The sequence below is a fragment of the Vanacampus margaritifer genome, chromosome 7 (genome assembly GCF_051991255.1).
Source record: "Vanacampus margaritifer isolate UIUO_Vmar chromosome 7, RoL_Vmar_1.0, whole genome shotgun sequence".
In the NCBI taxonomy this organism is placed as follows: domain Eukaryota; kingdom Metazoa; phylum Chordata; class Actinopteri; order Syngnathiformes; family Syngnathidae; genus Vanacampus; species Vanacampus margaritifer.
In genome coordinates, this window is record NC_135438.1 from 26,932,826 (window position 1) to 26,959,151 (window position 26,326).

At 39.4% G+C, this 26,326-nt stretch overlaps 1 protein-coding gene, 1 long non-coding RNA gene and 1 pseudogene across 3 annotated transcripts in view; 2 read left to right on the forward strand and 1 right to left on the reverse strand.

The window, feature by feature from the left end:
- The first annotated feature begins 5,427 nt into the window (after positions 1 to 5,427).
- Positions 5,428 to 26,326, forward strand: part of LOC144055723 (P2X purinoceptor 3-like) — a 60,942-nt gene continuing 40,043 nt past the window's right edge. The window contains exon 1 of the mRNA XM_077571975.1: positions 5,428 to 5,549. Within this exon, the coding sequence (XP_077428101.1) occupies positions 5,428 to 5,549 (122 nt within the window). The remainder of the gene's footprint in view (positions 5,550 to 26,326) is intronic.
- On the forward strand, positions 9,758 to 11,114 carry LOC144055730 (uncharacterized). The gene is made up of 3 exons (XR_013294926.1): positions 9,758 to 9,932; positions 10,445 to 10,514; positions 10,612 to 11,114. It is a non-coding gene; the product is annotated as an uncharacterized LOC144055730 (long non-coding RNA).
- Positions 10,495 to 17,231, reverse strand: LOC144055722 (general transcription factor II-I repeat domain-containing protein 2-like; annotated as a pseudogene). The gene is made up of 2 exons (XR_013294922.1): positions 12,425 to 17,231; positions 10,495 to 11,491 (listed from the first exon to the last, which is right to left on the reverse strand). The product of XR_013294922.1 is annotated as a general transcription factor II-I repeat domain-containing protein 2-like (transcript).

Below are 26,326 nucleotides of genomic sequence, written 5' to 3' on the forward strand. Positions count from 1 at the left end.
TCTATTGTTGATTGCTGAAAAACGGAATAAGGTAGAAACAAACTTTTTTTCTGATGAAAGATGAGAGTCTTTCATTTGGTAGTATGTGTGTTTCCATAGTCTAGACACAACATTTTCTGTGGACCTTGAAAGATCAGTCAAAATGCTTAAATCGGCTGGCACTGGCGACATCCCGTTTCTGAAAACGTCTGGCAGTCAAAGAGTTAACTTCAATTTTGGACATAGGGGTGTTCTGCCTGACAGTGACATAAACATGCGGTCAGTAATAGGAAAAAAAAAAAGTTAATGCGACTACTCATCTTTCTTCAGCTAATGGCTGTAATATTATATAAGGGAGATCTTCTGCAGAGAGTAATGTCTCCAAATTAGATTATATAGGCAACCTGGTCTCTCAGGTTTCATAAGCTCAAATGTCTGAACATCAGTCAGTCCATAAAGCTTTGTAAAATGAAGAGATTATGTATCTCATTGACTACAATGGTCACTATATATCCTTCTTATTTTAGCTTTACAGGAACTACTGTCCTTGTTCTCGGAATGCAGTACTTAAAACGATAGCAAAAACACTGTGTTCCTCTGGTTAGTTAAAGCATAAGGATCTAAACTAAGGCCCTGTTCACAAGGAAACAAATCCAGTTTTGTTCCTCAAAAGAATCTTGTACACACAGAAACGTTTTAAGACATGTGTGTGTACAAAAGAAGACGCTGAGGACGCTGTAATGTATTTGCCAAGTCTGGAGTAGCGCTGTAGAGCAGCCACAGGGAATCAATGGAAAGCATAGAAGAAGAATCAGTGAAGAAGACAAACCAATGATCTGAATAGCCGATAAGCCAAGACCTTTGTATATACGCAGTGTGTGTGTGGCCCTCTCCGGCAAAATGGTCCACATGACGAGAGGATTAATCTGGAGATATTAGACAGCTGGACATTATTTGTCCATTTTGAGATTTATCCACAAATAGCCTCCTTGAGGTCTCTAGTTTGATTTCCTAGCTGCACAAACGTAAAAATTGTAACAGAAGCGTATAAAAATAAGCAAGTATTAGAGACAATATGCATCATAACTATATATATATATATATATATATATATATATCCCCCCTGGGCGTTATTTTATTTTGAAATGGCTTGGTCAGAACCAACAAAAAGCCCAAAAATGGTCAAATAACGCCCAGGGGTTAAACATACATACAGTGCTGCTCAAAAGTTTGTGAACCCTGCAGGCATGGTCAGATTTTTTTGTATAAAATATTAAAACTAGAAAAATTCCCGCGGAAATTTTGAATGGGACTGATGACTCTTTGGTAATGAGTTGAACAGTTTAAAATTTAAACCACTGGAATCGCTCAAGAAATGTGGAAGTTAACCATAATCAACATCAACTAAAAGTATCTCACTGTCCCTGAAAATGTATTTCAAAAAATGTAAATGAGCTGAACAGTTTAAAATTTAAATGACTGGAATCGGTCAAGAAATGTGGAAGTTAACCATAATCTAAAAATATGTCACTGTCACTTTAAGAGCGCACATGCATTTTTGACTTGGAGCCGTCACTCGCCCCACATTCCATTGAGATTGCATGAGAGAAGCACCCCTTCAACAAAAGCCTCTCACGACTTAACGGTTGAAGAAAGAAATGACTCGTTAGAACGGCAAGGGTTTGGGGAACACGAGCATGTTCTCATTTTCTTAATCGGATAAAAAATGACCAAATGAGAGCAGGTTGAAAACTTATGATTTATCAGAAATGGAGAGAGGAAGGCGCCTGAAATTAACATGTAAAAGACAGGCGAATTAGTCCGACTTCTCTTGCTTAAGGTGAAAATAAAGGTACTAAATGACACCTTAGCCAAATAAAAGTTAGTTTGTCTGAAAGAAGACACTCGTGACTACAAAATGTGAGAATTTGATGTCTAGTGAGCAAAGATTGTGGAGTGACGTGTGAGTTGAAGTGACGTCACGCACCCACATTGCATTGAGATTGAATGAGAGACGCACACCTCAAAGAAGAGCCTCCCACGACTTAACTCTTCAAGATACAGATTCAAGAAATGGCTCGTTAAAACGACAAGGGTTTGGGGAACACGAGCATTTTCTCATTTTTTTAATCGGATGAAAAATGACCAAATGAGAGCAGGTTGAAAACTTATGATTTCATACCTGTCAACCTCTGCTGATAACTGCCCTTATAAATGATTATGATTCCCCTTACAAACCCCAAAAAAACCTTACAAACACCGTACGACGCATGTTTACTCGCGGTAACCAGACAGTGTAATAGAAATAACAAAGGAAATTTGCATACAAAGTCTTTTATTCAATTTAAAAAGTTTACAATGCAATAAACTGTGCCTTCAGTGCTTCCTATTGTAAGCCAATGTGCATGATTTAGCAGACTTTATCTGCTCTAATGAGGGTCTCACTTGTGAGCAACAGTTGTCACAGTTCAATTTCATCTGTAATAAAGAAGTAAGAGTGTCTGTTCCCATTGTCTTTCTGTACTCTGTATGAATTTTCCTCACATGGCTGAAAACCCGCTCGCTATCAGCATTACTGTGAGGAAGGCTGAGTAAAATTAGATACATCTTTCTCATCAGTGGAAAGCGATCCAGCCCCAAACCAGTTTTCATTTTGAACACATGAGGCCAAAATGTCTCTGGACGAATTGGTTGTCCATCCTGACTTTTCTGAGGGAGAAGATCATCAGGTATTAGTTGATAGTCTTCCCATTCATCTTTTAATTGTTCCTGATCAAAGTCTGGTGTAAACCTGTTTGCAAGCTTAACAATACTTGCGTAATCCAACATCTCTCTCTTTCTTGGGTCCAACACCACCAAGTCACTCAGTATTGTATTCTCAAATGGAAATTTTTGTATCATTTTAGTTACAACAGCCTCGTAGAAGGAGCGAACAGAGGGAAAAAAAGTTGCTTGCATGGCTGGTGTGATGCTTTGCCTGATTTCATCCACCTCATTGGTGTCTTGGAAGAGGGCCCTGGTGCCCAAGCCAACAGCAAGCCTGCTATCTTCATGCTGCAGGCATCTGTTTGTATAATCAACTGCCAGCAGGCTATCAGCAGATTTGACATGTTCCATTTGCACAAATTTCACCAAGAGTTTCTTTAAGAGTCTTTCCATTTCTGGTGTCGACCCGATCCTTGAGTTCTTCGTTTCTTACTAGGTGGCTCCTCCATGCTTGCTTCCACGATATTTACTCTATGTATATCTACGCATGCGCATGTCAGCGCATTTTTTTTTCCCCGTACAAAAGTCGGTGTACGGCGTACATGATTTGAAATGGTAAAAAAACGTATAAAATACGTATAAAACGTACAAGTTGACAGGTATGTGATTTATCAGAAATGGAGAGAGGAAGGCGCCTGAAATTAACATGGCAGAGATAGGCGAGTTGGTCCGACTTGTCCGAGCTTAGAATGTATAAATAAAAGAGAAATGTGAGAAAATGTAAATGCCTCTATGAGAAAAGTGTATAAACTGTGTGGTGAGGGGTTTTAGAGCCTTAAAACTTTTATAATAAATGTAAAACATAGAGCTAACTATTTTCCGAATACAGATACAGATAATTGAGATGGTCGAACAGATACAGATACTGCTGTACTCGGCTTGGTGGTTAACTTAAATTAATAATTAAAACAAAATAAATTAATAATTAAGAAAATAAATTAATAATTTAATTTATTTGGAATTATCGACATATGGATAATGGATAATCCCAGCTGGCTTCGGGCCTACTGCCCAGCGCCCCCCGCGACCCTTGTGAGGAAAAGCGGTTAAGAAAATGGATGGATGGAATTATCGACGGCACAAATCAATTCAAAACACCCAAAAATATTATTTTGAACTGAGGCAGCTGAGCAAATAAAAATCAAACTTGATAGAGACATTTAATTTTATTTTAGTTTGCCATGACTATAATACCTTACTTTTCTGGTATGTACAGTTTTTTTCTTCTTTTTTTATGTATACATTTTTGTTATAAGCTACAATATATGACATTGTTGTTGCTGCTGTTGCTTTTTTGTAGTTGTTGTGGATGTTTCTATTCTTTCTTTCTTTCTTTTTTTTTTAGGGTCCAAGGGGTGGGTTTGGATTTGGTCAGATGTTTATATGTTAAATTGTTGTAATGTCTGTTTGGTGTTAATTATTCTCCGTTGTCATTGTATATTTCACTGTTGGTATTGTTTATAAAAAAGAAAAGAAAATACAAATAAAATATTTGATCAGAAAAAAACATTCAAATTATTATTTTTTTAGTTTGTTTTAAAATATAATTCTAAAATCGAACACTATGGTAAACGATTAACATTAAAATAAAAATGTTTTTAATATTTTAGTAATCCAAAACATGTCAGATCCAACGATGTGCGCCACTCGAATGTCTTGTAAATTTGGCATACCTCACGTCAAGCACCTCAAAGAAACATTAAGATTTCATAACATCTATTGTCTTCATAGACAAAGCTTTTTTTTCTCTCCAGAAAACAAGAGACATAAATCTCTCTGCAAAAACTGTCAAAGATTGGATTGGCAGATTGGAAATAGTCTTTATTTTCCCCTCAGAAGTTGTTGACCGCACACTCCAAGTATACACAATGGAACACAAAATTAGCATTTCTGTTTGCATTGTTCAAGCACTGGTGGATAATATTTGGATAAGTTTGGATTTTTGTCTCTTAAACGGACAGTTGACTGCACAATCCAGTATACTACACAAAATGGCATCTGCAATTCTGCGGTGTTGCATTTTTCATTTAGTGTGATTGGGTACGTTTGGATTTTTATTTCTTAAAGAGTTTAGGGTTGAATTGAGTTTTGGTTGTGGTTAGGATTAGGCAATCAGTTATGATGGTAAGGGGTTAGGAAATGCATTATGTCAATGTGATGTCCCCACTATATTAGGAGCTAGAGTGAATGTGTGCAAGCATACAGCGATTGGGGCTATGAGAGCATTACACTGAGAAAGAAAGTGGAAACGTAATGATGATAATAGCAGATTGATGAAGGTGGTGAGTGGGCCTGGGGGCGGTATCTTGGACAAGAGTGGGTGAGGGTGAATTACAAGAGAGATTTTATTGGGGATGGACACTTGGAGTATCGGCTGGATTCTACTTTGTTCAGGTGAGTTCTCTTCTCAGACTTGAAAATGCAGTTTTCTTTCAACTAAAGTTAATGCCATTTTGGGACCAAAAGCTGTAATTGCTAAAGGAATGTGTGCATGCTGCTCCAGTTGTAATCCAGTTAATTAACTATTTAATTTAATACACTCCAGCGCCCCCCGTGACCCTTGTGAGGACAAGCAGTTAAGAAACTGGATGGATGCATGGATGGACTTGATGATGAGGATGATTGTATTGTAATTTATCTGTTGTTTCACATTGTGATCATACCTTCTTACACAGTACTAGCATGTGGTCCTGCATAACTGACTTCTTCACTTATGAAACCACTAAGTCAGTGGTTGTCAAGAGCTGGACAATTGGCATCATCAACCGAGCTGTCCAACTCCTCATCTTCACTTACTTCATTGGGTGAGTATTAGTCTATTACCCAAAATCCAAGCTGTAACTGTTCTATATTGTAAGGCAAGGCAAGTTTATTTGTATAGCACATTTCCTACACAAGGCAACTCAATGTGCTTTCCACAAGAAAAGACAACACTTATAAGCATCAACAAACACAGTAGTTAAATGTCTCATATTATTCAACTTTTAAACATACTAAAATAGTTCTCAAATGTGTAAAAGACATGTCTGTGACATGCATTCGTCAAAATTTACTTTGGATCTGATATTTTTGCTGTCCCTAAATCAGCCCAAAAAAACCCCGCCCTGTTCAAAAAAGCCTGTTTTAGGGGTGTGTCACATTTATGTAAATAGCTGCACCAGGCCACACCTAGGCGATACCCTTCTCTCTCGAAGGGGCAATGATTTCGGTCAAGATAGACATGTGCTAATGTTGTGAATGGAAACAAGTGGCCATGGGAGCAGAAGAAAAGAGAAATACAAACATGTCTTTTACACATTTGAGAATTATTTTAATATGTGGCAAAGTGGCATAACGTTTTACCATAAGAAAAAGTAGCATAACGTTACTACAGAGACTATGTTGAAGCGTTTGTGATTGTTTAGGCAATGGCTATTATGCCGTAACCAGCAAATCTCCAGCGAAAGTTATTTTGCCGTGAATGTCTCTGATTTGCCGTGAATGCTTGTAGACATTTACAAGCGGTTATAAATAACACAAATGTGCACATTTAGGCCACTGCGCAGTCGCAACGTGCAAGCAGTCTCATCGAGACCACTTAGCGGCCGGTTAGCATCACAAAGTCATGTCAACTAGGTGGCGAGTTGCCAGTCACGGCAAATCAACCACCGCGGATTGTATCTTGACAAACAATACGCAACCGCTTCATATTATCCAAAAAACACTTTATCATATCTGACCTCTTGTAACCAAAAAAACTCCACACAACAAATGTGAAAAAAAAACACACTAAAAATACACCAGTAATATGGTAGAATGTGCACATCTCTTATTAGAAAGGATAGGAAGGAAGGCTAAATCAAAAATGTTAAACTTACATCTTTCCCGTTTGCAGTCGTGTCACACTGTTGGGACCGATCCATTATGTTTAGACGTGTTGCAAATCCAGCTCTGAGCAGGCTTTCACTAACAAAACAGTCCTTTGAGAAATGGTGTCGGTACACGCCCTTCAAAAATAAAATTAATCCACTGTCTTCTCAAAGACTTTGGACGAAGGAAGCAACCACTTTTTCCTCATCAATGTTTCCCCTCTCCACGGAGCATTTGCGAGCAGGGAGAAAAAGAAAGGCGCAGCCAGCTTCTTGAATCTCAGTGGGTGTGACAAACCTTTACCAGAGGTGGTGCCACTAACCCGAGGGGGCTGGGTCGAGTGCACTTCCGTGTCTCTTTGACGTCACTAAGTCACGGAAGTTTAAGCTGCCCGTTTGAAGCACATATTTTAGAAAGGAGGAGAAAGCTAAAGAAGTCGTGGACGGACTTTTTTCATGCCTGGTTGGATTGTAGACAGGCCGGGGATGCATATTATTGATAGAAACCCCTACTAAAGTGCATTTTCATCCTATGGGACCTTTAACATTCAGAGCAACAACCAAAAAAAAAAGAGTAAACGAAAGCAGATTACAAAATTTACTAAAAGAACATAGATTGACAATGTTTAAACATAAGACAGCAAACTTTAAAAACATTTAAAGTTTTAAATAATAATAATAATGATGATGGTAATGATAATAATAATAAGGATAATTAAAAGGGGCAACATGATTTAAAACTTTTTAAAATACCTTAATCAAAGGTATGTGAAAAAAAGCAAAATTCTCAATCCGGATTTAAAAGCATTTACACTCGGGGCTGATTTAACTTCTGTTGGCAGCTTATTCCATTTGGGTGGAGCATAACAGCTAAATACAGTTTCACCATGTTTACTTCAAACTCTGGGTTCCACTAGTTGACCCAAGTCTGTAGATCTCAGAACCATGCTGGATTTGTATTCAATCAGCGTTTCTTGAACATATTCAGGATTCAAAGAGACCAGTAGCAGACTTTTGAAATCTATTCTACAGCTGACTGGGAGTCAGTGAAAAGCCTTAAGGACTGGAGTGACACGTTCTGATCTCTTTGTTTTGGTCAGAACTCGAGCTGCAGCGTTCTGAATGAGCTGCAATTGTCTGATGTTCTTTTGAGAGAGTCCAGTCAGAAAACCGTTACAGCAATCGGGTCTGCTGGAGCTAAAAGCATGGATAAGCTTCTCTTGGGATCCATTTCACAAAGCATGTTCAACAAACACCAAGACTAACCCTGAACGGCGAGTTGACATGAGATAGGAAACTCCGCGTTTTCGCTTCCAGGACAGCTGTAGTAGTTTCACCTAGCGTTGCCACTACACTAAAAAGTCCACATCAATGGAGCCCCGATTCGTGGAGTCATCATGGCAACAGGGAAGCGCAGTGCGCGGCGCCCCCCCTCTGCTTTCACGTTTTTTTTTGTTTTTTTTTTACCCCTCTCAACTGAAAACCTTAATGCGATCTTATGGCGAATTTGAACATGTCTTTAGAAAAAAAGTGCAACACCGCAGCGGCTCCCCGTAGGCGGTGTGGGAGAACGTTGCTGCTTGGATGTCGGGACAGTGCATACATTTAAATGTAGTCCTTTGCAATCACAATAATATTACAGGGGAAACCAGTTTAATGGTAATTAATTCATTCATTTCATTTAGGTGCAATCCTGCGGGGGAGAAGCGCACTTGACCTAAGATGAAATATAAAAACATTATTCAAACGGTTATAAGAAAAACAGAGCGAAACAAACAATATATGCTGTGATGTGTGAGCCCATGACTACGGCGCTCGTAATGTTGCAAATGTAAGGACGGATTCCGATGTGTATGTAGATGATGGACTGTGATGTGAAACGGTACCGCTCAAAAAAATAACTGTCCGGAAATGACACCATATCTATGCGCGGTCTGATAACAATCTCACGACGAATATTTAATTCCCTGCGCAATAATGTGTTACTTTCATCAATAGGGTCATTGTCAAAAGTACATGCCATGTTCGTGACAAAACTTGACTTTATGCTATAGAAAATAGGCGTATTAAGGCAAAAACTCGCAGCAGCGGACTTTATGAAATGAGGAAATGTGGATGAAATGAGGCGGGGGCAGAGAAAGCCTTGAGGTTCATTGTGAAAAACCTGCAACCGACCAGGTTCGGTTCATGGAACATGTTATTACGGTAACTGACCGAGAGCTTAAATTACCTCTTTTTATGAAACAGGCTAGAGTTACCTCTTTTTCTCTGGTTTCAATTACCTCCCTTTGTGAAACGGAAAACGCAGAGTTTGCCACATTTCAGGGTTTCTTGACCCAGGGTTCTCACTAAACCTGCTTTGTGAAATAGACCCCTGGTCTGCTTGAAGCATGTCCTTCAGTCTGGATATGTTTTTCAGCTGGTAAAAGGCTGTCTTAGTGATTGATTTGATATGATTGCTGAAAGTCAGGTCTGAGTCTATTACACCCCAAGATTTATTGTACATAACAAAAATGTGTTGGGAATTTTGCTATTGTATTTCAACCTTTGAGCATAAAGATGACAGAACAATTCAATTCTATAGATACACTCTGCATGATCAATAGAGGGCGGTGATTTTCAACCAACAGACTCCCTAGTGGTGCTCCAACACAAGCCCATTTGCCTGGGAAGAAAAATGTGCAAAACACCAGCCAGTCGCAATTACTGAAGTTAAAGGTCACATCGGATTCAACTTTTCCACATACTTAAATAGTTCTCAAATGTGTAAAAGACACGTCTGGGACATACATTCGTCAAAATTTACTTTGGATCTATATTTTTGCTGTCCTTAAATTACTTTTATGTAAATGTCACGGCTTGTGAATGGAGGACCCAGATGCAGGGAGGTAGGAGAGCCACGGCAAGGATTCTTGTGGGAGCGAAACCAGTCGGGTCAGGAGAGTAGCGTCTCGAGGTAATCACCCGACACTCCTTGCTGTGTCCGTCAGGCTTTTATCCTGGCCTGATGGAATGATGGGCAGCAGGTGTGTATGGTGGGCTCCGCCCACCAGCTGTTTCCCCAGTGCCTGCAAGGGAAACAGAACAGCTGACCCAAATCATGAAAGTAAATAGCTGCAGCAGGCCACGCCTAGGCCATACCCTTTTCTCTTGAAGGGGCTTGGCTTCGGCTGTGCTCGTCACGTGCTAATGTTTTGAATGCAAAGCACTTCAGCAGTCGGCAATGGCGAGCTGAATCAGCATGGTGCAACCATACCAATTTGAGCCAGAGTCTGACCCAGAGGGAGAGGCTTCGGCAGAAATTCAGACTCAGCGACAGCAGCAGGACATTTCAGAGTGGTAAGATACAAATACTTTGTGTATACACTGTTACACGTTAGCTTCTGCTAACAGCTGTCTCGTTATTACTTTGAGGTCTTTTGGCGAATGAGTATTTTTATAAACACTGCAGTAACATTATAGTTACCTCTCTTCCGTATATTCTTGAAAGCTAATGATTAAAAAAAAAAAAGGGAAAAAAAGAAGAAGTTGTCATCACGGGGCTGTAAATAACCCCAGCAAATACTAAGACTGCTACCAGCGTAAATGCTAAAATTGAAGAGATACTTAACAATCAAACTATGTCACTAGGCCAAAATTATATATATATAAAGTCTTGCAACATATTCAGCAGAGCTGTCTTGTCTGTGTCCCGAATATAACATGGTCAAAATTAGAAGCAGTGCCATAGTGCTTAAAATGCTACTGTTCAGCATCTCAACATTAGACAAATGTCACAAGTCTTAGCCAATTCTGCTTGTGTTGGCAACTTTCATACAGGTGAAATTCTAACTTTTTTCTTCTTTTGATAGGTGCTCCTGTGGAAACTGTAAAACAATGCCCACGGAGCAAGAATATGTATGCTGCTTGGAGATACCACAGGTAGGTAAAGACATTCAAAATGAAATCTAGTTTGTCATGATTATGGTTTATTGCTAAATGAGACATGATTACATTTATACTTTGTAATATCTATTAGGTTAGCAGACGCCTGTGCAGGTTGAGGGGGACCTCAAATGCATGGTGGACCATTCAGGGTTGAAGCCAGTATGCCTGAATCGGTTCTCCTTGCAGAATGCAAGCCAAATTTATAAGGCAGACTATGGTCTGTTGCGGTTAAAGGGAATTCACTGATATGTTATGTTTGCTAAATGTTATATTCACAAATTAATAGTTGACTTAGTTTAGGCTACATATTTCATGACTTTTCGTAATTTGGTGGGGACTGTTTAATTATCATGATGCAATTTTTTTTTTCAATGTATATATTGCATTGCACGCATATCCCTGGTGTCAAATTGACTACAAGGGTAAAATGTAATATTTGAAAAGGGTTAAAATTAAAATCAAAGATTTTATGGATTACTTCTTCACTTCAGTGGGTAAAGGTACAAAAATGTAACTGTAATAAAGTTTGACAAACAGGATATCTTTGTGGTTATATATATATATATATATATATATATATATATATATATATATATATATATATAAAAGTTCATTAGCAACCAATGTGTATGTAACCAAATAATTGAAAGGGGTCGTTTCAATGTACACACTCAAACATGTAATGCAATTGAATTATTTACAGATAAGTTATAAATGTGATAATTGCAACACAGTATCCATGGACCATCACTTCAACTGAGGAAACAACATACAGCACAAGAAAACTACAACAATATTGTATGAATAGTGCGAAAGTCCATTGAAGAAGTTGAAGCACTGCAAGAAGATGTCATCAGGGAAGTGGGTTCTCATCCAAATCCAGCCCAGTAGGATGGGGGAGCTATGTCCATGGCAGCAACTCCAAGGTGATGGTCCGCCCCGGATCTCGTCCCGGTCAACCAGCGCATAACCTGTAAAGCAGCCTCCAAATCGGTCATTGACACCTAACTCCCTCTTCTAAGCCGTGGAGAAGTGAAGAAAAGAAAGCAGTGGCATTCACCAGGCCCACATAATTCAGCCAAATGTAAGAGTATAAAAATGAGTCTTGAGAAGGCAGCGCTAAGTAATACATCGCTGTCAAGTATAGTCTGTAATAAGAAAAAAAGAAAAGAATCAAAGATGTCAGAAATTTTAGGTTACACACGTCAAAGTTACAAGCAAGCACAGTTTTATTTACCTGCATAGCATTCCGAGAAACGGAAATACAACATTCTTCGGGGCAAAGCGAAGGATGACACTATGGAATGCCTCCAAAGATAAAGTATAGTAATGTGGGCTAAGTTTAGCTACATCCTGATCCTTTTGTTTGCTATCACCTTCTCAAGTCTGCAGAAAACAAATAACCATAATTCAAAATGTTATGTTACTTTTTATTTTTATTTTTTATTTTTTAAATAACAGTTACATGTAATTCCCCCAAAGTGAAGTATTCTTTAAATACAGGGTAATTCAAAGAGAGTACATCATTCATACGCCATTATTTCATCATCATTTCATCATGCAATATTTCAAAAACAAAAACAATACAAATCTCTAGTTTAGACACGTGTTGTACATACCTACAAGTTTTTATTTCATGTTTTACAAGTGATAAATGTGGCCACCACCAGCAGCACGGACAACACATCATGCCGATATGAGAATTCCTCCCATTCCCCCTTATCATATTTGCAAAACATGAAATAAAAACTTGAAGGTATACACAACATGTTTCCAAAATAGAATTTTTCAATTTTGAAATATGGCATGATTAATTTGGCACATTTATTTGGAATATATATATATATATATATAGATAGATAGATAGATAGAGAGAAATCAGAGAATACATTTTTTAGCCAAACCTGCAAAAAAACATGTGTTTTTGTCGCTTGTCTTCCTCTTCCAACGCTTCCTCCATATCCTTGTGAGCCCTTTTTGACGGTCGCTTTACTGGTGTGGATGAAAACTGGAAGGGAGCTGCATCATTGGAGATACCAACACCAAAATCCTCATACAATTGAGATATGTTTTAAATTAGGGATGTTCAATATCACTTTTTGAGACAGATACAGATACCGATACCAATAATCAAATCTTCAGTGCTCACTGATACCAAGTGCTGTTACTATTAGTACTTATATGTAAAATTTCCCAAACAACAATGACAGATAACATTTTTTAATCAATAAAATGAAACAAATAATCCAGTGGCCAGAAAAAATTAAAAAAAACTATCAAAATATGTGGTTGTACAAATTATTCCTAAGGAATACAGTGCCAAGAATTCAATTCAATACGAAAGTGTTTCAAGTACATGTTAAGAATTCCTCAAGCTGTTTAGCGTATGATGTTTAACTAATTTGCTCCCAAAAACGTATGAATACATTCTATTTTAAATGTTTTAAGTGTCCCAAAGATGTTTTTTTATGCTATCGATCAGTTCCAACTGCAGCTCCGGCGGTGCTGTTTCAGGCTCTTGTGACAGGACACCAGCTGAAGTGATGAGGCAATTTGTTTAAAATCAGAGAAGCGACGGCAGAATTCTCTGAGCAGGTCGTCCAGTGATTTGCAGTATTTATCCGTGTTTTGGATGGTCCCTTTCTGCACGGCTAGTGTGGGGAAATGAGCGAAAGATTTGTTTGCCATTTGTCTGGAAAATAAAATCAGCTTGGATTTGAAGGCGCTCACATTTGTGTACATGTTGTGCACAAACTGATCTTTCCCCTGTAGCTTCACGTTCAGCTCATTCAGCTGTGAAAATATGTCCACAGCAAACGCAAAGTCAGAAAGCCAGTTCACGTCACTCAACTCGGAATATTCTTCGGATTTTCCCATTAACTCCAAAAACGAGCTAATCTCCTCTTTGAGCTCCCACACTCATTGTAACACTCTTCCCAAACTTAACCAGCGGACACGAGAGTGGTAAAGTAGGTCCTGGTGATCCGCATCGGTTTCCTCCAACAGTGTAACGAACTGACGATGATTAAGTCCCCTCGCTCGTATGGAGTTAACAAGTTTTACAACTGGATCGACAACGTGATTAAGCTGCAACACAGACTTACACAGAGACTCCTGGTGAATGATGCAGTGAAGGAAAATAACGTCCTGCTCAGGGTTTTGCTCCTTCACTTTATCCCGGATCCTTTTCAGCAGTCCGACGTTTTTTCCTGTTAAATTTGGCGATCCATCCGTGGTGACATTGGAAAGTTTACTCCAAGGAAGCTTCATCCTCTCAATGACAGCGGACACATGTGCATACAAGTCCTCTCCTCGCGTTTTCCCCTTCAACGACTCCATGCTCAAAAGCTCCTCAGTTATCTCAAAACTGTCGTTTATCCCTCGGTTAAAAATTAGGAGCTGAGCAGTGTCTTTTATGTCGTTACTTTCATCAAGTGCCAGTGAATATAACGTAAAGGCCCCCGCCTTTTTATTTAACGTGCTCACTATATCTTCATCAATCAGTTCCACACGGCTGGTCACTTTCCTGCGAGATAAACTGATTTTTTCAAACTTGCCTTTGGTCTCCGGACACAAGAGACTTGCTGTCTCTACCATGCATTCTTTCAAAAACTCGCCTTCGGAGAAAGGCTTGCTAGCCTTCGCCAATTTGAACGCCAGCAAAAAACCTGCCTTGGTACTTGACTCCTGAATTGAAGTTTGTCGGTGAAAAAAATTCTGCTGAGCCTGTAAATTAGCCGCCAACCTCTGTGCAGTAGCCTCCCGTTCTTGTGTTGACTGCTTGCTAGCATAATTTGCATGTTTCGTGGCAAAGTGACGGCTGATATTGTACTCTTTAAAAACCGCAACGGCTTCTTGGCATATCAGACATACAGCCGTTGATCGGACTTCCGTGAAAAAATATCGGGTTGTCCACTCGTTATTAAACACTGCGCCCCCACCGTCCACTTTCCTTTTCTTTGATCCGCTCATTTCTACAGACGGGGTCAGATGGCAACAGGATAAGAAAGTAAATCGCTGTCCTTGCTACCCGCAGTAAAGCACTATTAGGGACGTGAAGGGAATTTTCTCTGGCCCGCCCATTTTTCCTCAGGCCCACCCACAATAAAAATCCTGGCGCCACCTATTTGTGAAACGCGGCATTGCAGGGACAAAATTAAATCAATGATTTTGAATTTTTTTCTAGCCTTATTGGATAAGTTCGGCGGGCCGGATTGAAAAGCATAACGGGCCGTATTTGGCCCGCGGGCCGGGGTTTGCCCATGTCTGTGCTAGAGCATACAGAAGGCTTTGATGCAGCCTCTCAACTGCAAAGAACAGTTGAATAAATTGTAGTTATCACAAAAACGGCCAGGAGGTGGCAGCAGAATATAAGAGATCAATCAGGGCCATGTTGAAAAAAGCTCACAGTTCTAAGATTTGTGAATAATGATGAAACTTAGCTATAGGTGGGTTTCATGTGACGCCAGGACACGTGGCCCAACCAAAGATGGGGGGCAGGAAGTAATTTGTCCATAGCAAAAAGCTGAGGAAATGCCGAAGTTATGTGCTGTTTATCGCCGTACCAACCGGTCTAATTGAGAAAAAAAAAAAAGCTACTTAAGTGTCCCGAAATTAGTAAACCACAAAGGCGAAAATAAAATAAAAAATTACCTAAAGAAGACGGCAGACCTGGATTAAAAACCTTCGTCTGAAATCCGGAGGAGCTGAGACGGTCAACGGTCATATATGCAGTGATCACTTTGTGAAAGGTAAGGCTACAGTAATTAAACTACTTACATAGCTGAATAAAACTCTAAACAGGCCAATGTGGTATTACTGGAAACTTAGCTCACTGTGATATATTACTATGTGGAGTTTGTTCTACAGTTTGTGTGTACATCAAGGTTATTTTAGCTAACTAAAACTGACTAAATTCAAATAACAATTTCGTTAAGGAAATAAAATAAAAATGAAAATGCTTTTTAAAAAACAAAAACTAACTGAAACTGCATTTTATGTTTACAAAACTAACTATAATTATAGCAAAAATTTCCTTTAATTTATTCTTTGGTAATAAATTTAATGCATGAGCCTTTGGAGGTGATTTTAAATGTGATTTTAAGTAGATTTATTTTGATATTAACTAGATTAAGGACATTTAAAAGTGTGTCACACAAAAGTGACGTCATCTAGCAGCAGCCAATAGAAAAGCACCTTCAGATGACATTGCTCCCATGGTGTTTTTTAAATATTGCGCACAAGTAATACACTATTTTTTTTAAACTCATACTAAAACTAACTAAAACTAAGCATTTATGAAATAACTAAAACTAATAAAAACTGACAGAACCACCTTGAAAACTAATTAAAACTAACTAAATTTAAAAACCTAAACTCAAAACGAAATAAAAACTAACTAAAATGAAAAATTCCAAAACTACAATAATCCTGGTGTCCATGCTAGGTGGCTGGGTCTTTGTTTTTTTTAGCAATGCTAGCTACGTTAGCTATCACGAAGAGTGGTTCTTGAATTGAGGTCCTTCTTCCTGGAAGGCCACAACATACTGATAGAAATACATACTTATACTTAAGCATTCATTCACAAGACGTTTACATGATTACAGAACGGAGATACATTACTGATGAGTCTCTGTTTGACCGTTTAAGTCTTTTAAAGAAGAACGCAACAGGAAGTCAGACTCTTGCTCCACCCCTCACTAAGATTTGAAATCGGCGCTCAAAGGGATTGTTGCCTGGAGGACCGTTGGGTTGCGAATGGGAAGAGGGTTGGGCATGGTCTGGCTGTGATTGACAGCAGCAATTCACTAAGAAGCCTTTTAAGGAGGCGTGTACGAGAATGAGCAAGTTGGTGGCAGGGGCGACTACGTCATGCAGAACAAGTGACGTAGTCTGTATCGTCTCGTGTAATGTAAGAACAAACAGCCAAATTGTGTTTATCTCAGTGTTTAACCTTAAGATGGCACCAAACACACAGTTTTTGCCCCCAAATCAAGCTTTAAACAAACATGTACTAATATGTAAAAATAATGACCAGGACATGTAAACGGCATTTGTAGATACCAGTTTATACAGTTTATCAGCAAATAAAGTTGATTAAGTGTTGAGTTGCTTTAAGGGCTTTAAGACCAGTCGTAAAAGTTAGCCAGCTCGCTTGTAACCTGACGCCAGTGGTACGTTTGTGTACGTTTGAGTTGAAAATAATTCAGAATCACTTTTTACTCACCCGAGCAAAAACAAGACGGCAGTCATTTAGTGTTTCTTTTGATCCGAGTTCGCTGACCTAACCACACAAGAAATAGTTGTAAGGCTCCAGGCTTTTATACGCCTTCATTTGGCTAGCGGTGTAGTACAATGTCTGGAGAACGAGATAGTTTGTGATGTTGATTGCCTCCACACCTGGCAATCTCTTTTTGTGAGAGTGTAAGGATCATATCCGACATATTTTACTATTTTTAGAGCGTATCGGCTACGTCCAGGCTCACCCAATGATTTTGCATAGTCACTTTCCATTCCCGCCGGAATCACGTAATTGCAACCCTCCTATATTCTAATGCTAATTGCTAAAAAACAAGGCGAAAAGTTACAATATTTGGAGTTGGGCATGATCAACATCTTAAGGCTTTTCTAAAAAAAATTAACTAGATCCCTCAAACGGGCTCGGCACAATAGATAAAAATGTAAAGTATGACATTTTCACCACTAGGTGGCGCTACATGTATAACCGAATATTATCATATAGATGCTTTCAGGCCATGGCTATTAAGATACATGAGAAGTTTGGGATTTTTGGGAGCTTGTACAGCGGAGTTATTGAGCATTTCCTCTTTTTTGATGAAGGAAATATTAAAGGCAAAATTTGAGGCCCCGACCCCGTCATATAGTATTTCAAAAAGTCAAGATTTTTCCCCCAGTTGTTGTCCCAGGTCTTGAGATGATACATGCCAAGTAAGAAGTAAATCGGAGGAAAACTATTGGCAAAAAGAATGACCACAGTGGATGTGCAAAAATGGGACAAAATTGGACATTCAAAAATTCATAGCTCACTTCCTGTACATTTTAGGATATGGCTTCCACTAACTTTTTTGTGCGTCTCGGGGCGCTTCACGTGCCTGCCAATTTCTGTAGACCTCGGTCAAACGTGCCGCAATTGGTGCATATTTTTCCACACAAGGGGGCACTATATGTTGTTATAATAATAACATCGAATTTTTCGCCGAGCCAGAGGAGTATGCAAAGTTTGGTGAGTTTTTGTAAATGTTTAGGTCCCCAAAAATGTGATCGTTTACAAAGAAGAAGAAGAAGAGGAAGACGAAGAAGAAGAATATGGACGAACAACATTAGGGGCCTCGCAGCGCTAGCTTAAAGTACAAAGTATACACATCATCGTTAGTTTTATTCATTGTACAATATTGCTTTTATTGTCCATACAGGGCATAATAAATAAATAAAAAAGTACAATCTATGGATAGGTCTGATACCACTAAAAAATGTAAGTGGTCTAAAAAAAAAAAACATAAATGACTTAGTTATCGAACTTACAAAGAGTATCCAAATTTGGGACAAAATATCTCATGTGTCGGAATTTTTTTTTTTTGTCGACCCAAGGGCTAGATGGCGCTATATTTATAACCGACTATTGTCATAGAGATACCTTCAGATCGTAACTATTAACATACATGTGAAGTTTAGGATATTTTACAGCATGTACCGGGGAGTTATTACGCATTTTGTCTTTAATGGCAAAGGAAATAAGAAACACAAAAAAATGATGCCCCGCCCCCGTCAAATTGTATTTCTAAAAGTCAAGATGTTTTACCCTATTGATAGGCCAGGTCTTGATATGGTCCAGAACAAGTTTGAAGTCAAACGTGTAGGAGAAATGGGCAAAATAATTTTCGTAGATCTTGTTCAAACGTACAACCGGGGCTGCTTTGCTAAAAATTAGTAGGGGGCACTAGTGAGTCATTTTTGTAAAAATCGGGCAATGCACAATAAAATATTGCTTATTTTGCCAGGCCAGATGTGTGTACCAAGTTTCACGAGTTTCTGTGCATGTTTAGGCCCTTAAAATCAGCGTTGTCTTCTTGCAGAGTGGTGTGTCAACGGTTGTACGTTTAAGCAAGATCTATGACAATGTTTTAGGTATCCGAGGAAGCCCAACACCTACAAAAAAGGATCTTGGAGCCATATGCCAAAATGAACAGGAAGTTGGCTATGAATTTTTAAATGTACAATTTTTTGCAGATTTTTGCACATTTTCAGAGGGCATTCTTTTGCCCATTTCTCCTACACGTTTGATCTGATTGACTTCAAACTTGGCCTAGACCATGTGTAGATCAGGTCCATCAACAGGGGAAAAAATCTTTACTTTTACAAATACTGTTTGACGGGGTGGGGCATCGTATTTTGTGTTTCATATTTTCTTGTAGAGATGGGACGTTTGACACTGAGACTCCGGAGCGTGTGTCAGCCGAGTGAGACAGACTGCTCGAAACAATGTATCAAAAGCCCCGATGAAACCTCCATGATCACGTGCTGATGACGTATGGGGCTTCATTCGCGCTAATGAGATACCGGAAATTACGTAACTGATTCAATTGTTTTGGCGCGGTGTCAGCTGTTAAAAGGAGACACCGAAACAACCACTGCCTCCCCCGTAGTGATGGGATTTTCGGCTCTTTTGGGTGATCCGGTTCATTTGGATCGGCTCAGTAAAAAGAGCCGGCTCTTTTTGGCTCTCAAGTGGCTCTTTAAACTTTAGCTTTTCTTTTAAATATTTACGACAAATTTACGTGAAAAAGAGAGAGCGACATATGTGGAGAGGGACACTTCAACGAGCCGGCTCTTTGTACCGGCTCGTTCGCGAACGACCCATCACTACTCCCCCGCGCCCACAGCCTTTTGAGAGAAAACTGACTTGAGAGAGCTTTAGGATGGAGAATTCCAATGCAAGAAAACGATCTCGTGTTTGGCAACACTTTGACGTTGTGTCACCCACAAAGGTAAGATTTTAATTATTTGGCATAATATTAAATGGTATATTATCAGCATTATCATCATCATTGTAGTGTTGTATTTACTATTGTACAGTTTTGCTAAATGGCTCACCGCAACATTTGCAATAATAAATGCTTACAGAAAATGAATTAATATTACTGTATCACTTTTAATAATGTTAAAACTTTAAAGGATTTAAAGGTCGCTGGGAATCTTGGCTGTGTTACCTACATTTAAAAATATCACAGCCTGCAGTATGTCCATGGTAACCATAATAATATCTTGATTGTTTCAGTATTGCATAACAATCAGAGGTGAGGTACTTACAGTATACATATATGATATGAAAAGTGGCACTATTGTTATGTTGTAATGAATGTAATGTTATGCTGCTGAAACTAAATTTCCCTATCTATCTTTACTTTGATTTATTAATCCAGTGCAAAAATGATTATCTGTCATATTTTTCTTTTCTAGATATTTGAAGGACAAACTGCTTCCCCGGACGGAGAAGCCACTACAATATTGGTTTCTCCACAAAACCACATACCCACATCTGTATCCAGTGGATCTGCAGTACCTCTCAACACCAGCATCTTCAGTCCCCTGTGAGAGGATTTTCTCAAAGGCTGGTGAAATTGTCAGCCAGAGAACAGGCCGCTTGAAGCCGAACACAATAGAGCAAATATTGTTTTTGAATAAGAACTTATAAAACAAATAAATATAAAAAGTTGGGCACAAGCACAATTCCCTCATGTAGGTATTTGGTTCACTTTATGTTCACCTTCCATGTGTACCTGATGATCATTAGACAGACACAAATGTAAGACTGAATGTACTGGTGTTATGTTGGAATATAAAATCAGGCTTTGAAGACTATAGTTGGTATGACTCCAGCTGACCACCAGATGTCACCGGTACGATCTATCTTGTGGGGCTTTGAAGCTTCGACTCTTTTTCCAAAGCAATCAGCCGAAAGCCTCAAAAGTGTCACAAGGCTTCATTTTCCCATCTCTATTTTCTTGGCCATCAAAGACGAAATGCTTAATAACTCCCCAGTACATGCTCCAAAAGATCCCAAACTTCACATGTATGTTTATAGTCACGGCCTGAAGGTATTTCTATGACAGAGGTGGGCAATCTCGGTCCTTGAGGGCCGGAGTCCTGCTGATTCCAATCAACAGGATCGTTATCAGGCTTATGCAGAGCTTGCTGATGATCTGATTATATATCAGCTGTGTTGGAGAAGGGCAACATGCAAAACTTGCAGGACTCCGGCCCTCAATGCTCACCTCTGCTCTATGACAATAGTCAGTCTGCAAAGTTCCACTCTGAACATCAAGCATAGCAGGAGAATGCTGTTCATTCCATTTCCAGCACTTTTTGGTTGAGTCACCCAAGTGAAACACCTTTCAGTCAAAGATTGAACCTGCCCGAAACATTTATACACTCGGAACAGACAGAGGGAGATGAGATCATAGCAAGAGAACACTGCTTGTTGTCATAGCAAGAGAACACTGCTTGTTATCATTCAATTTCCAAGACAAAATAAAATAAAAAATTCCCCCAAAATATTTTGTTTTTCAAACCCCTAATTTATTCATTTTGTGGTTTTATTTGAATTTGATCACTACACTATAGCAAGTAGTAGTACTATATTTACGCATATGTCTACCATAGACATCTTCATTACGTGTTACCTCAAATTTAAGAAACATGTGACAGCTGTCAGTCACCCTGGCCACTTGGATGGAAGTCCTTTCCAGACTTCTAGAATGGGACTCAGATAAAGACAAAGGTTAAATCATTTTCACACCTACGAATAAGTTATCAGAGATGCAGGGGAAATATAAAAATCAAAAATGAAAAGTCTATTTCAATTAAAATTTGGTTTTATTACTTATTCAACTATATTACACAGATCTGATTTTAAAAAATAATATGATAGTGGCCTGTAGTTAACACCTAGACCTCTATATCCTTCCGCATAACAGGAACAATTTGATTTTAACAGATTAGCCTTAGAAGACCCCTGCTATTCACACACACAACAGACTATCAGTCTCCCAAATGGAGACAATGGGAGAGAGGACTAAACTTATCACACCCCCTGTCCTTTTTATTTAGTTTAATTTAATTTTAACAGACAACAGTACAAATCACCACCTTCTTAAAACAGCAGCTCACGGCCCCCATCCTTTCAAAATATGCAGATTTCCTGCTTACCATTCTTTTCACCCTTTTTTGAGGACAAAGAATTTTGGAGGGAAAAAATTACTTTCCCCCCGTCTTTTCTTTCTTTCCTACACTTAAAAATCACTGTCTTAAACAAACTTACACTTCCATTCACTTACCTTCTGCACTTTTCTCATCTCCACAAAGGCAGTGAGGAGAAACAGACCAAATGGCCATTTTGATTTCTAAAATCTCGCTAGAACATCACACAACACACCTTTCCCATAATTCAAAATTGTTGGCATCACATCCACTGGGGAGGGAAAGGCCGCCCTCAGTTCCCGAAACAACGCCTCCGCGATCTCCGCCAGGGGCGTTTCTCTCCCCAGCTGGCGGGTGCCAGCTGCCCCCTTGACCTGCTCTCCTCACTATCGCCCCTCCTCTCTTCCTCACTCAGCGCTCTGAGCATCTGCCGCTGCTCACGTAACATCACCTCACCTTCCTCATCACTCTCCACTTCCCCCTCGCGGTGATCAGCGTTGCTGGGCGTTGCCTGCCCCCGTCTCTGTGTCCCTGTCACCATTTTCTCTAACATCTCTCTTTCCTCAGTCTGCACCTTCTGTCCATCAAACAACTTCCCCTGTGCCTCCTCCCTTATCAGCTTCGGAGTCCTCTTATTCCCTGCACTAGTGGTGCCCCCGTCTCCTGCTAACACCGCCCCTGACGTGCGCACGGGCGACTCACTCCCCCGCAGCCTTTTCCTCTCATTATTCACAGCCTGTTCGATCAACTGTATTGTTGCTGGCGTCATCCGTGACCCGTCATCTTCCACATCTAAAAGCATTCTGCCCCCCAAAGTGACTACGGGGGCCATCACTGACGCCGTCGGATACGGAGGGGGCGCAAATACATACTGTCCCGAGCTCGGCAACTGTGGATAAACGCCTCTAAAACATTCCGCCTTTTCTCCCTTATCAATCACTTCATCCTCTTTCTTTTCCTCTTTCTTTTCCTCTCTTATCGCTGCCAGCGCAGTCGCAATAGTCGCCAATTGGTGAATGCCCCGTCTCTCATTCTCTACATCTTTAACTTCTTTTCCAAGTTTATGACGCTTTCGCCATCCGACTCGGCTCTGTTCCTCCTCCATATCTTGAATATTTGCCAACATTCTGCTCTCCTTTTCCTGTAACTGCCGCGCTAACTTCGACATATCCCATGTTCCAGGTTCTCCGCGAAACAATTCATCCTTCTTTAATTTCCGAAACAACTTCTGACACCGTTCTCTTTCCTTCTTAATTCTCTTACTTTCTATTCCACTAATCAACTGTGATTCCAGCTTAGCGTAATGACCATTAATCTCCGACCAGACTTCAGGGGACCCGAGACCCTCATCACACTTTCTCTTATTTGCCATCCTTAAATCCACTCGCGCGTGTCCTAATCACTTCTCTTGCAGTTCAATTTTAGTTTTTACATTCACACCGCTTCCACACTGATACGTAAATCCCAGATTTTAAACCGTATCGATACGTAAATCCCAGATTTTAAACCGTATCTAACCACGAATAGTTCCAAACTATTCTAGTAGGTAAATCCCAGATTTTATACCCTACTAATGTCCACACTGTTACACTTTTACGCCGTTCCGCTCCTCCTTTCTCTTATAATTTAGCGTTGCCAATGTGCAGAATTTGAAAAGGAATCTGCTTACCTTATTTGACTGTGGATCCAAGAGAAAAGACGGTCGGAGGTATGGCTTCTTTATCAGGTCGTCACCTGGTGTGGACGTGGATCCCAGATCCCCGAGTCCCAGACTCTTGTGTTTTTTCTCGAAGTCCCAGACTTCTTTTTTTTACCTCTCTTGCATCACGTCGGGGTCACCATAAATTGTTGGAATTTATTGCTATATTAATATAAACTTAAGTTAATAATCTGACTCCAATTTGTGACCTTACCAAACTATCACCCATCCAACAATAGCATGCTCGTTCTGCAATAGAAAGGTATCAGGAAGCCGGCATTTTCACACACGAGTGGATTTATTCCTAACACTCAAATCTAATACATAACAGCTGGGGTCCCGGGTCCCTATCAATACAATTCTATACGTCTCTGTCTCAAGCAGCCAACGTAGTCTCATCCGAGTTGCCCCAGTGAATAGTTATACTACACAATATTTAAATGACACAGAAACAAAGGCATCCTGACATTATTCTATTGGCTATGTGTTTTCTGCAGTTTAACTTTAGCTTGCTTTTCATTGGCCGATCTTCATCCGCAGCGTCACTGGGTGGCTTCTCCTGTTTTGTACTTTTCCGCCCAGGTGTAAAACAAATGTGGTTTACAACCTACTCTGACCTTATCGCGGCTCTGCATCTCCCCCTGCAATTAGCATCCTTTGTTCTGCAACATTCCATTCCTAAAACCCCCACTTGCACAAACTCTTAGATTCCTTTATCAGTTATAAACATAGCGCCACCTAAACCTTGGGTTGACAAAAAAAATTACAACACGTAAGGTATTTTGTCCTCAATTTGGATACTCTTTGTAAGTGTGATAACTAAGTCATTTTGAAAAATGTTTTTTACCTCCACCACTCGAAATGTTCAGTGGTATCAGCCCTATCAATGCATATGTACTTTTTATTTGTTTATTTATTTTTGATGACCTCTATGGACAATACAAGCAATATTGTGCTATGAGTAAAACTAACGATGAAGTGTATATATGTAATTTTAAAAAATGCCAATCAGGGCAACTCATTGTCCAAAAATAAAAACTGACGACGATTTTTGAGGGTCTTAACATTGAAAACTCTTTGGCTTTACACACATCACACCTGGCAAAAAAAAATAAAAACAATCCATAAGTAAAGGTGTATTATGCCATTTTCAAAACTATTTGGCTTTGAATGTACCTCTACCCCAACGTGCCTGAACCCCAATGTGCAAGTACCCCAAAGTGGCCCGGGCTGCGAGGACCCTTTAAAACAGCTCGCAGCTGTAGCTCTTCTTCTTCTTCTTCTTCTTCTCCGCAAATGATAATTTTTTTGACTCCCTAGACATAGATGAAAACTCACCAAACTTTGCACACTCTTGCACGATATTATGAAGTTGTCATAATGACATAGCTCCATAGCGCTCCCTAAAGGACAAAAATAAAAACCAATCCCGGTACGTTTGACCTACAGCTACGAAAATTGGCAGTCACGTGTAAGCACCCCGAGACGTCCCAAAAAGTCCATTATGGCCATATCCTAAAATGTACAGGAAGTGAGCTATGAATTTTTGAATGTCCTATTTTGGCCCATTTTTGCACATTCACTGTGGTCATTCTTTTTGTCCATTTGCCAACAATTTTCATCCGATTTACTTCTAAGTTGGCATGTATAATCTCAAGACCTGGGGAAAAAATCTTGACTTTTTGAAATACTATATGATGGGGGCGGGGCCTCAAATTTTGCCTTTAATATTTCCTTCATCAAAAAAGAGGAAATGCTTAATAACTCCGCTGTACACGCTCCAAAAAATCCCAAACTTCTCATGCATCCTAATAGCCATGGCCTGAAAACATCTAAGATGTTGATCATGCCCAACACCGAATATTGTAACTTTTTGCCAAAGGGCGTGGCTGTTACAGTGCCGTGAAGTCTGATGATTCACCATGACAATAAAAGCTGCGTTAACTTGACCCAGATGATCCAATCTTCTCAAAATGTCACACATTTGATGAGAGTCCAGGTCTGAATACATCTACAAACTTATATTTACTTGTACTGATAACGCCACCTACTGGCATTTAAAAAAAATAAATAAATAACTTTTTTTCTACTACTTTTTTCTCCAACCACGTTAACTGGATCTACCTCATATTTGTTCAGAAGAGTGTTTAGGGCTTCATGATGTCATAAAACGAAGTTTGTGAGTTTTCGCGAATCGCTGTGGGCGTGGCAAGGTACTGTTTGTCAAGAAAACAATGCCAATTTTGAGGGCCTAAACATGCACAGAAACTCATGAAACTTGGAACACACATCTGGCCTGGCAAAATGAGCAATATTTTATCATGTATTGTGCGATTTTTTTTTTATTACTCACTAGCGCCCCCTAGAAATTTTCAACGAAGCAGCCCCGGTTGTATGTTTAAGCAAGATCTACGAAAAAATTGTCGTATATGAGGGATCCCAAGACCTACAAAAAAGTCTATTGGACCAATCTGCTAAAATAAACAGGAAGTGTGTTACACATTTTTGAATATCCGATTTTTGCCAATTTTTGAACGCCATATTTTGTGCTTCATATTTCCTTCACTTTGAAAGACAAAATACGTAATAACTCCCCGGTACATCCTGTAAAATATCCTAAACTTCACATCTATGTTAATAGTCACAACCTAAAGGTATCTCTATGACAATAATCAGTTATAAATATAGTGCTACCTAGCCCTTGGGTCGACAAAAAAAAATTACGACACATAAGGTATTTTGTCCCAAATTTTAATACTCTTTGTAAGTGTGATAATTAAGTCATTTATGAATATATATTTTTTTACTTCCCACCACTCAAAATGTTCAGTATTATCAGAACAATCAATACATATGTACTTTTTATTTATTTATTTTTTGCCCTCTATGG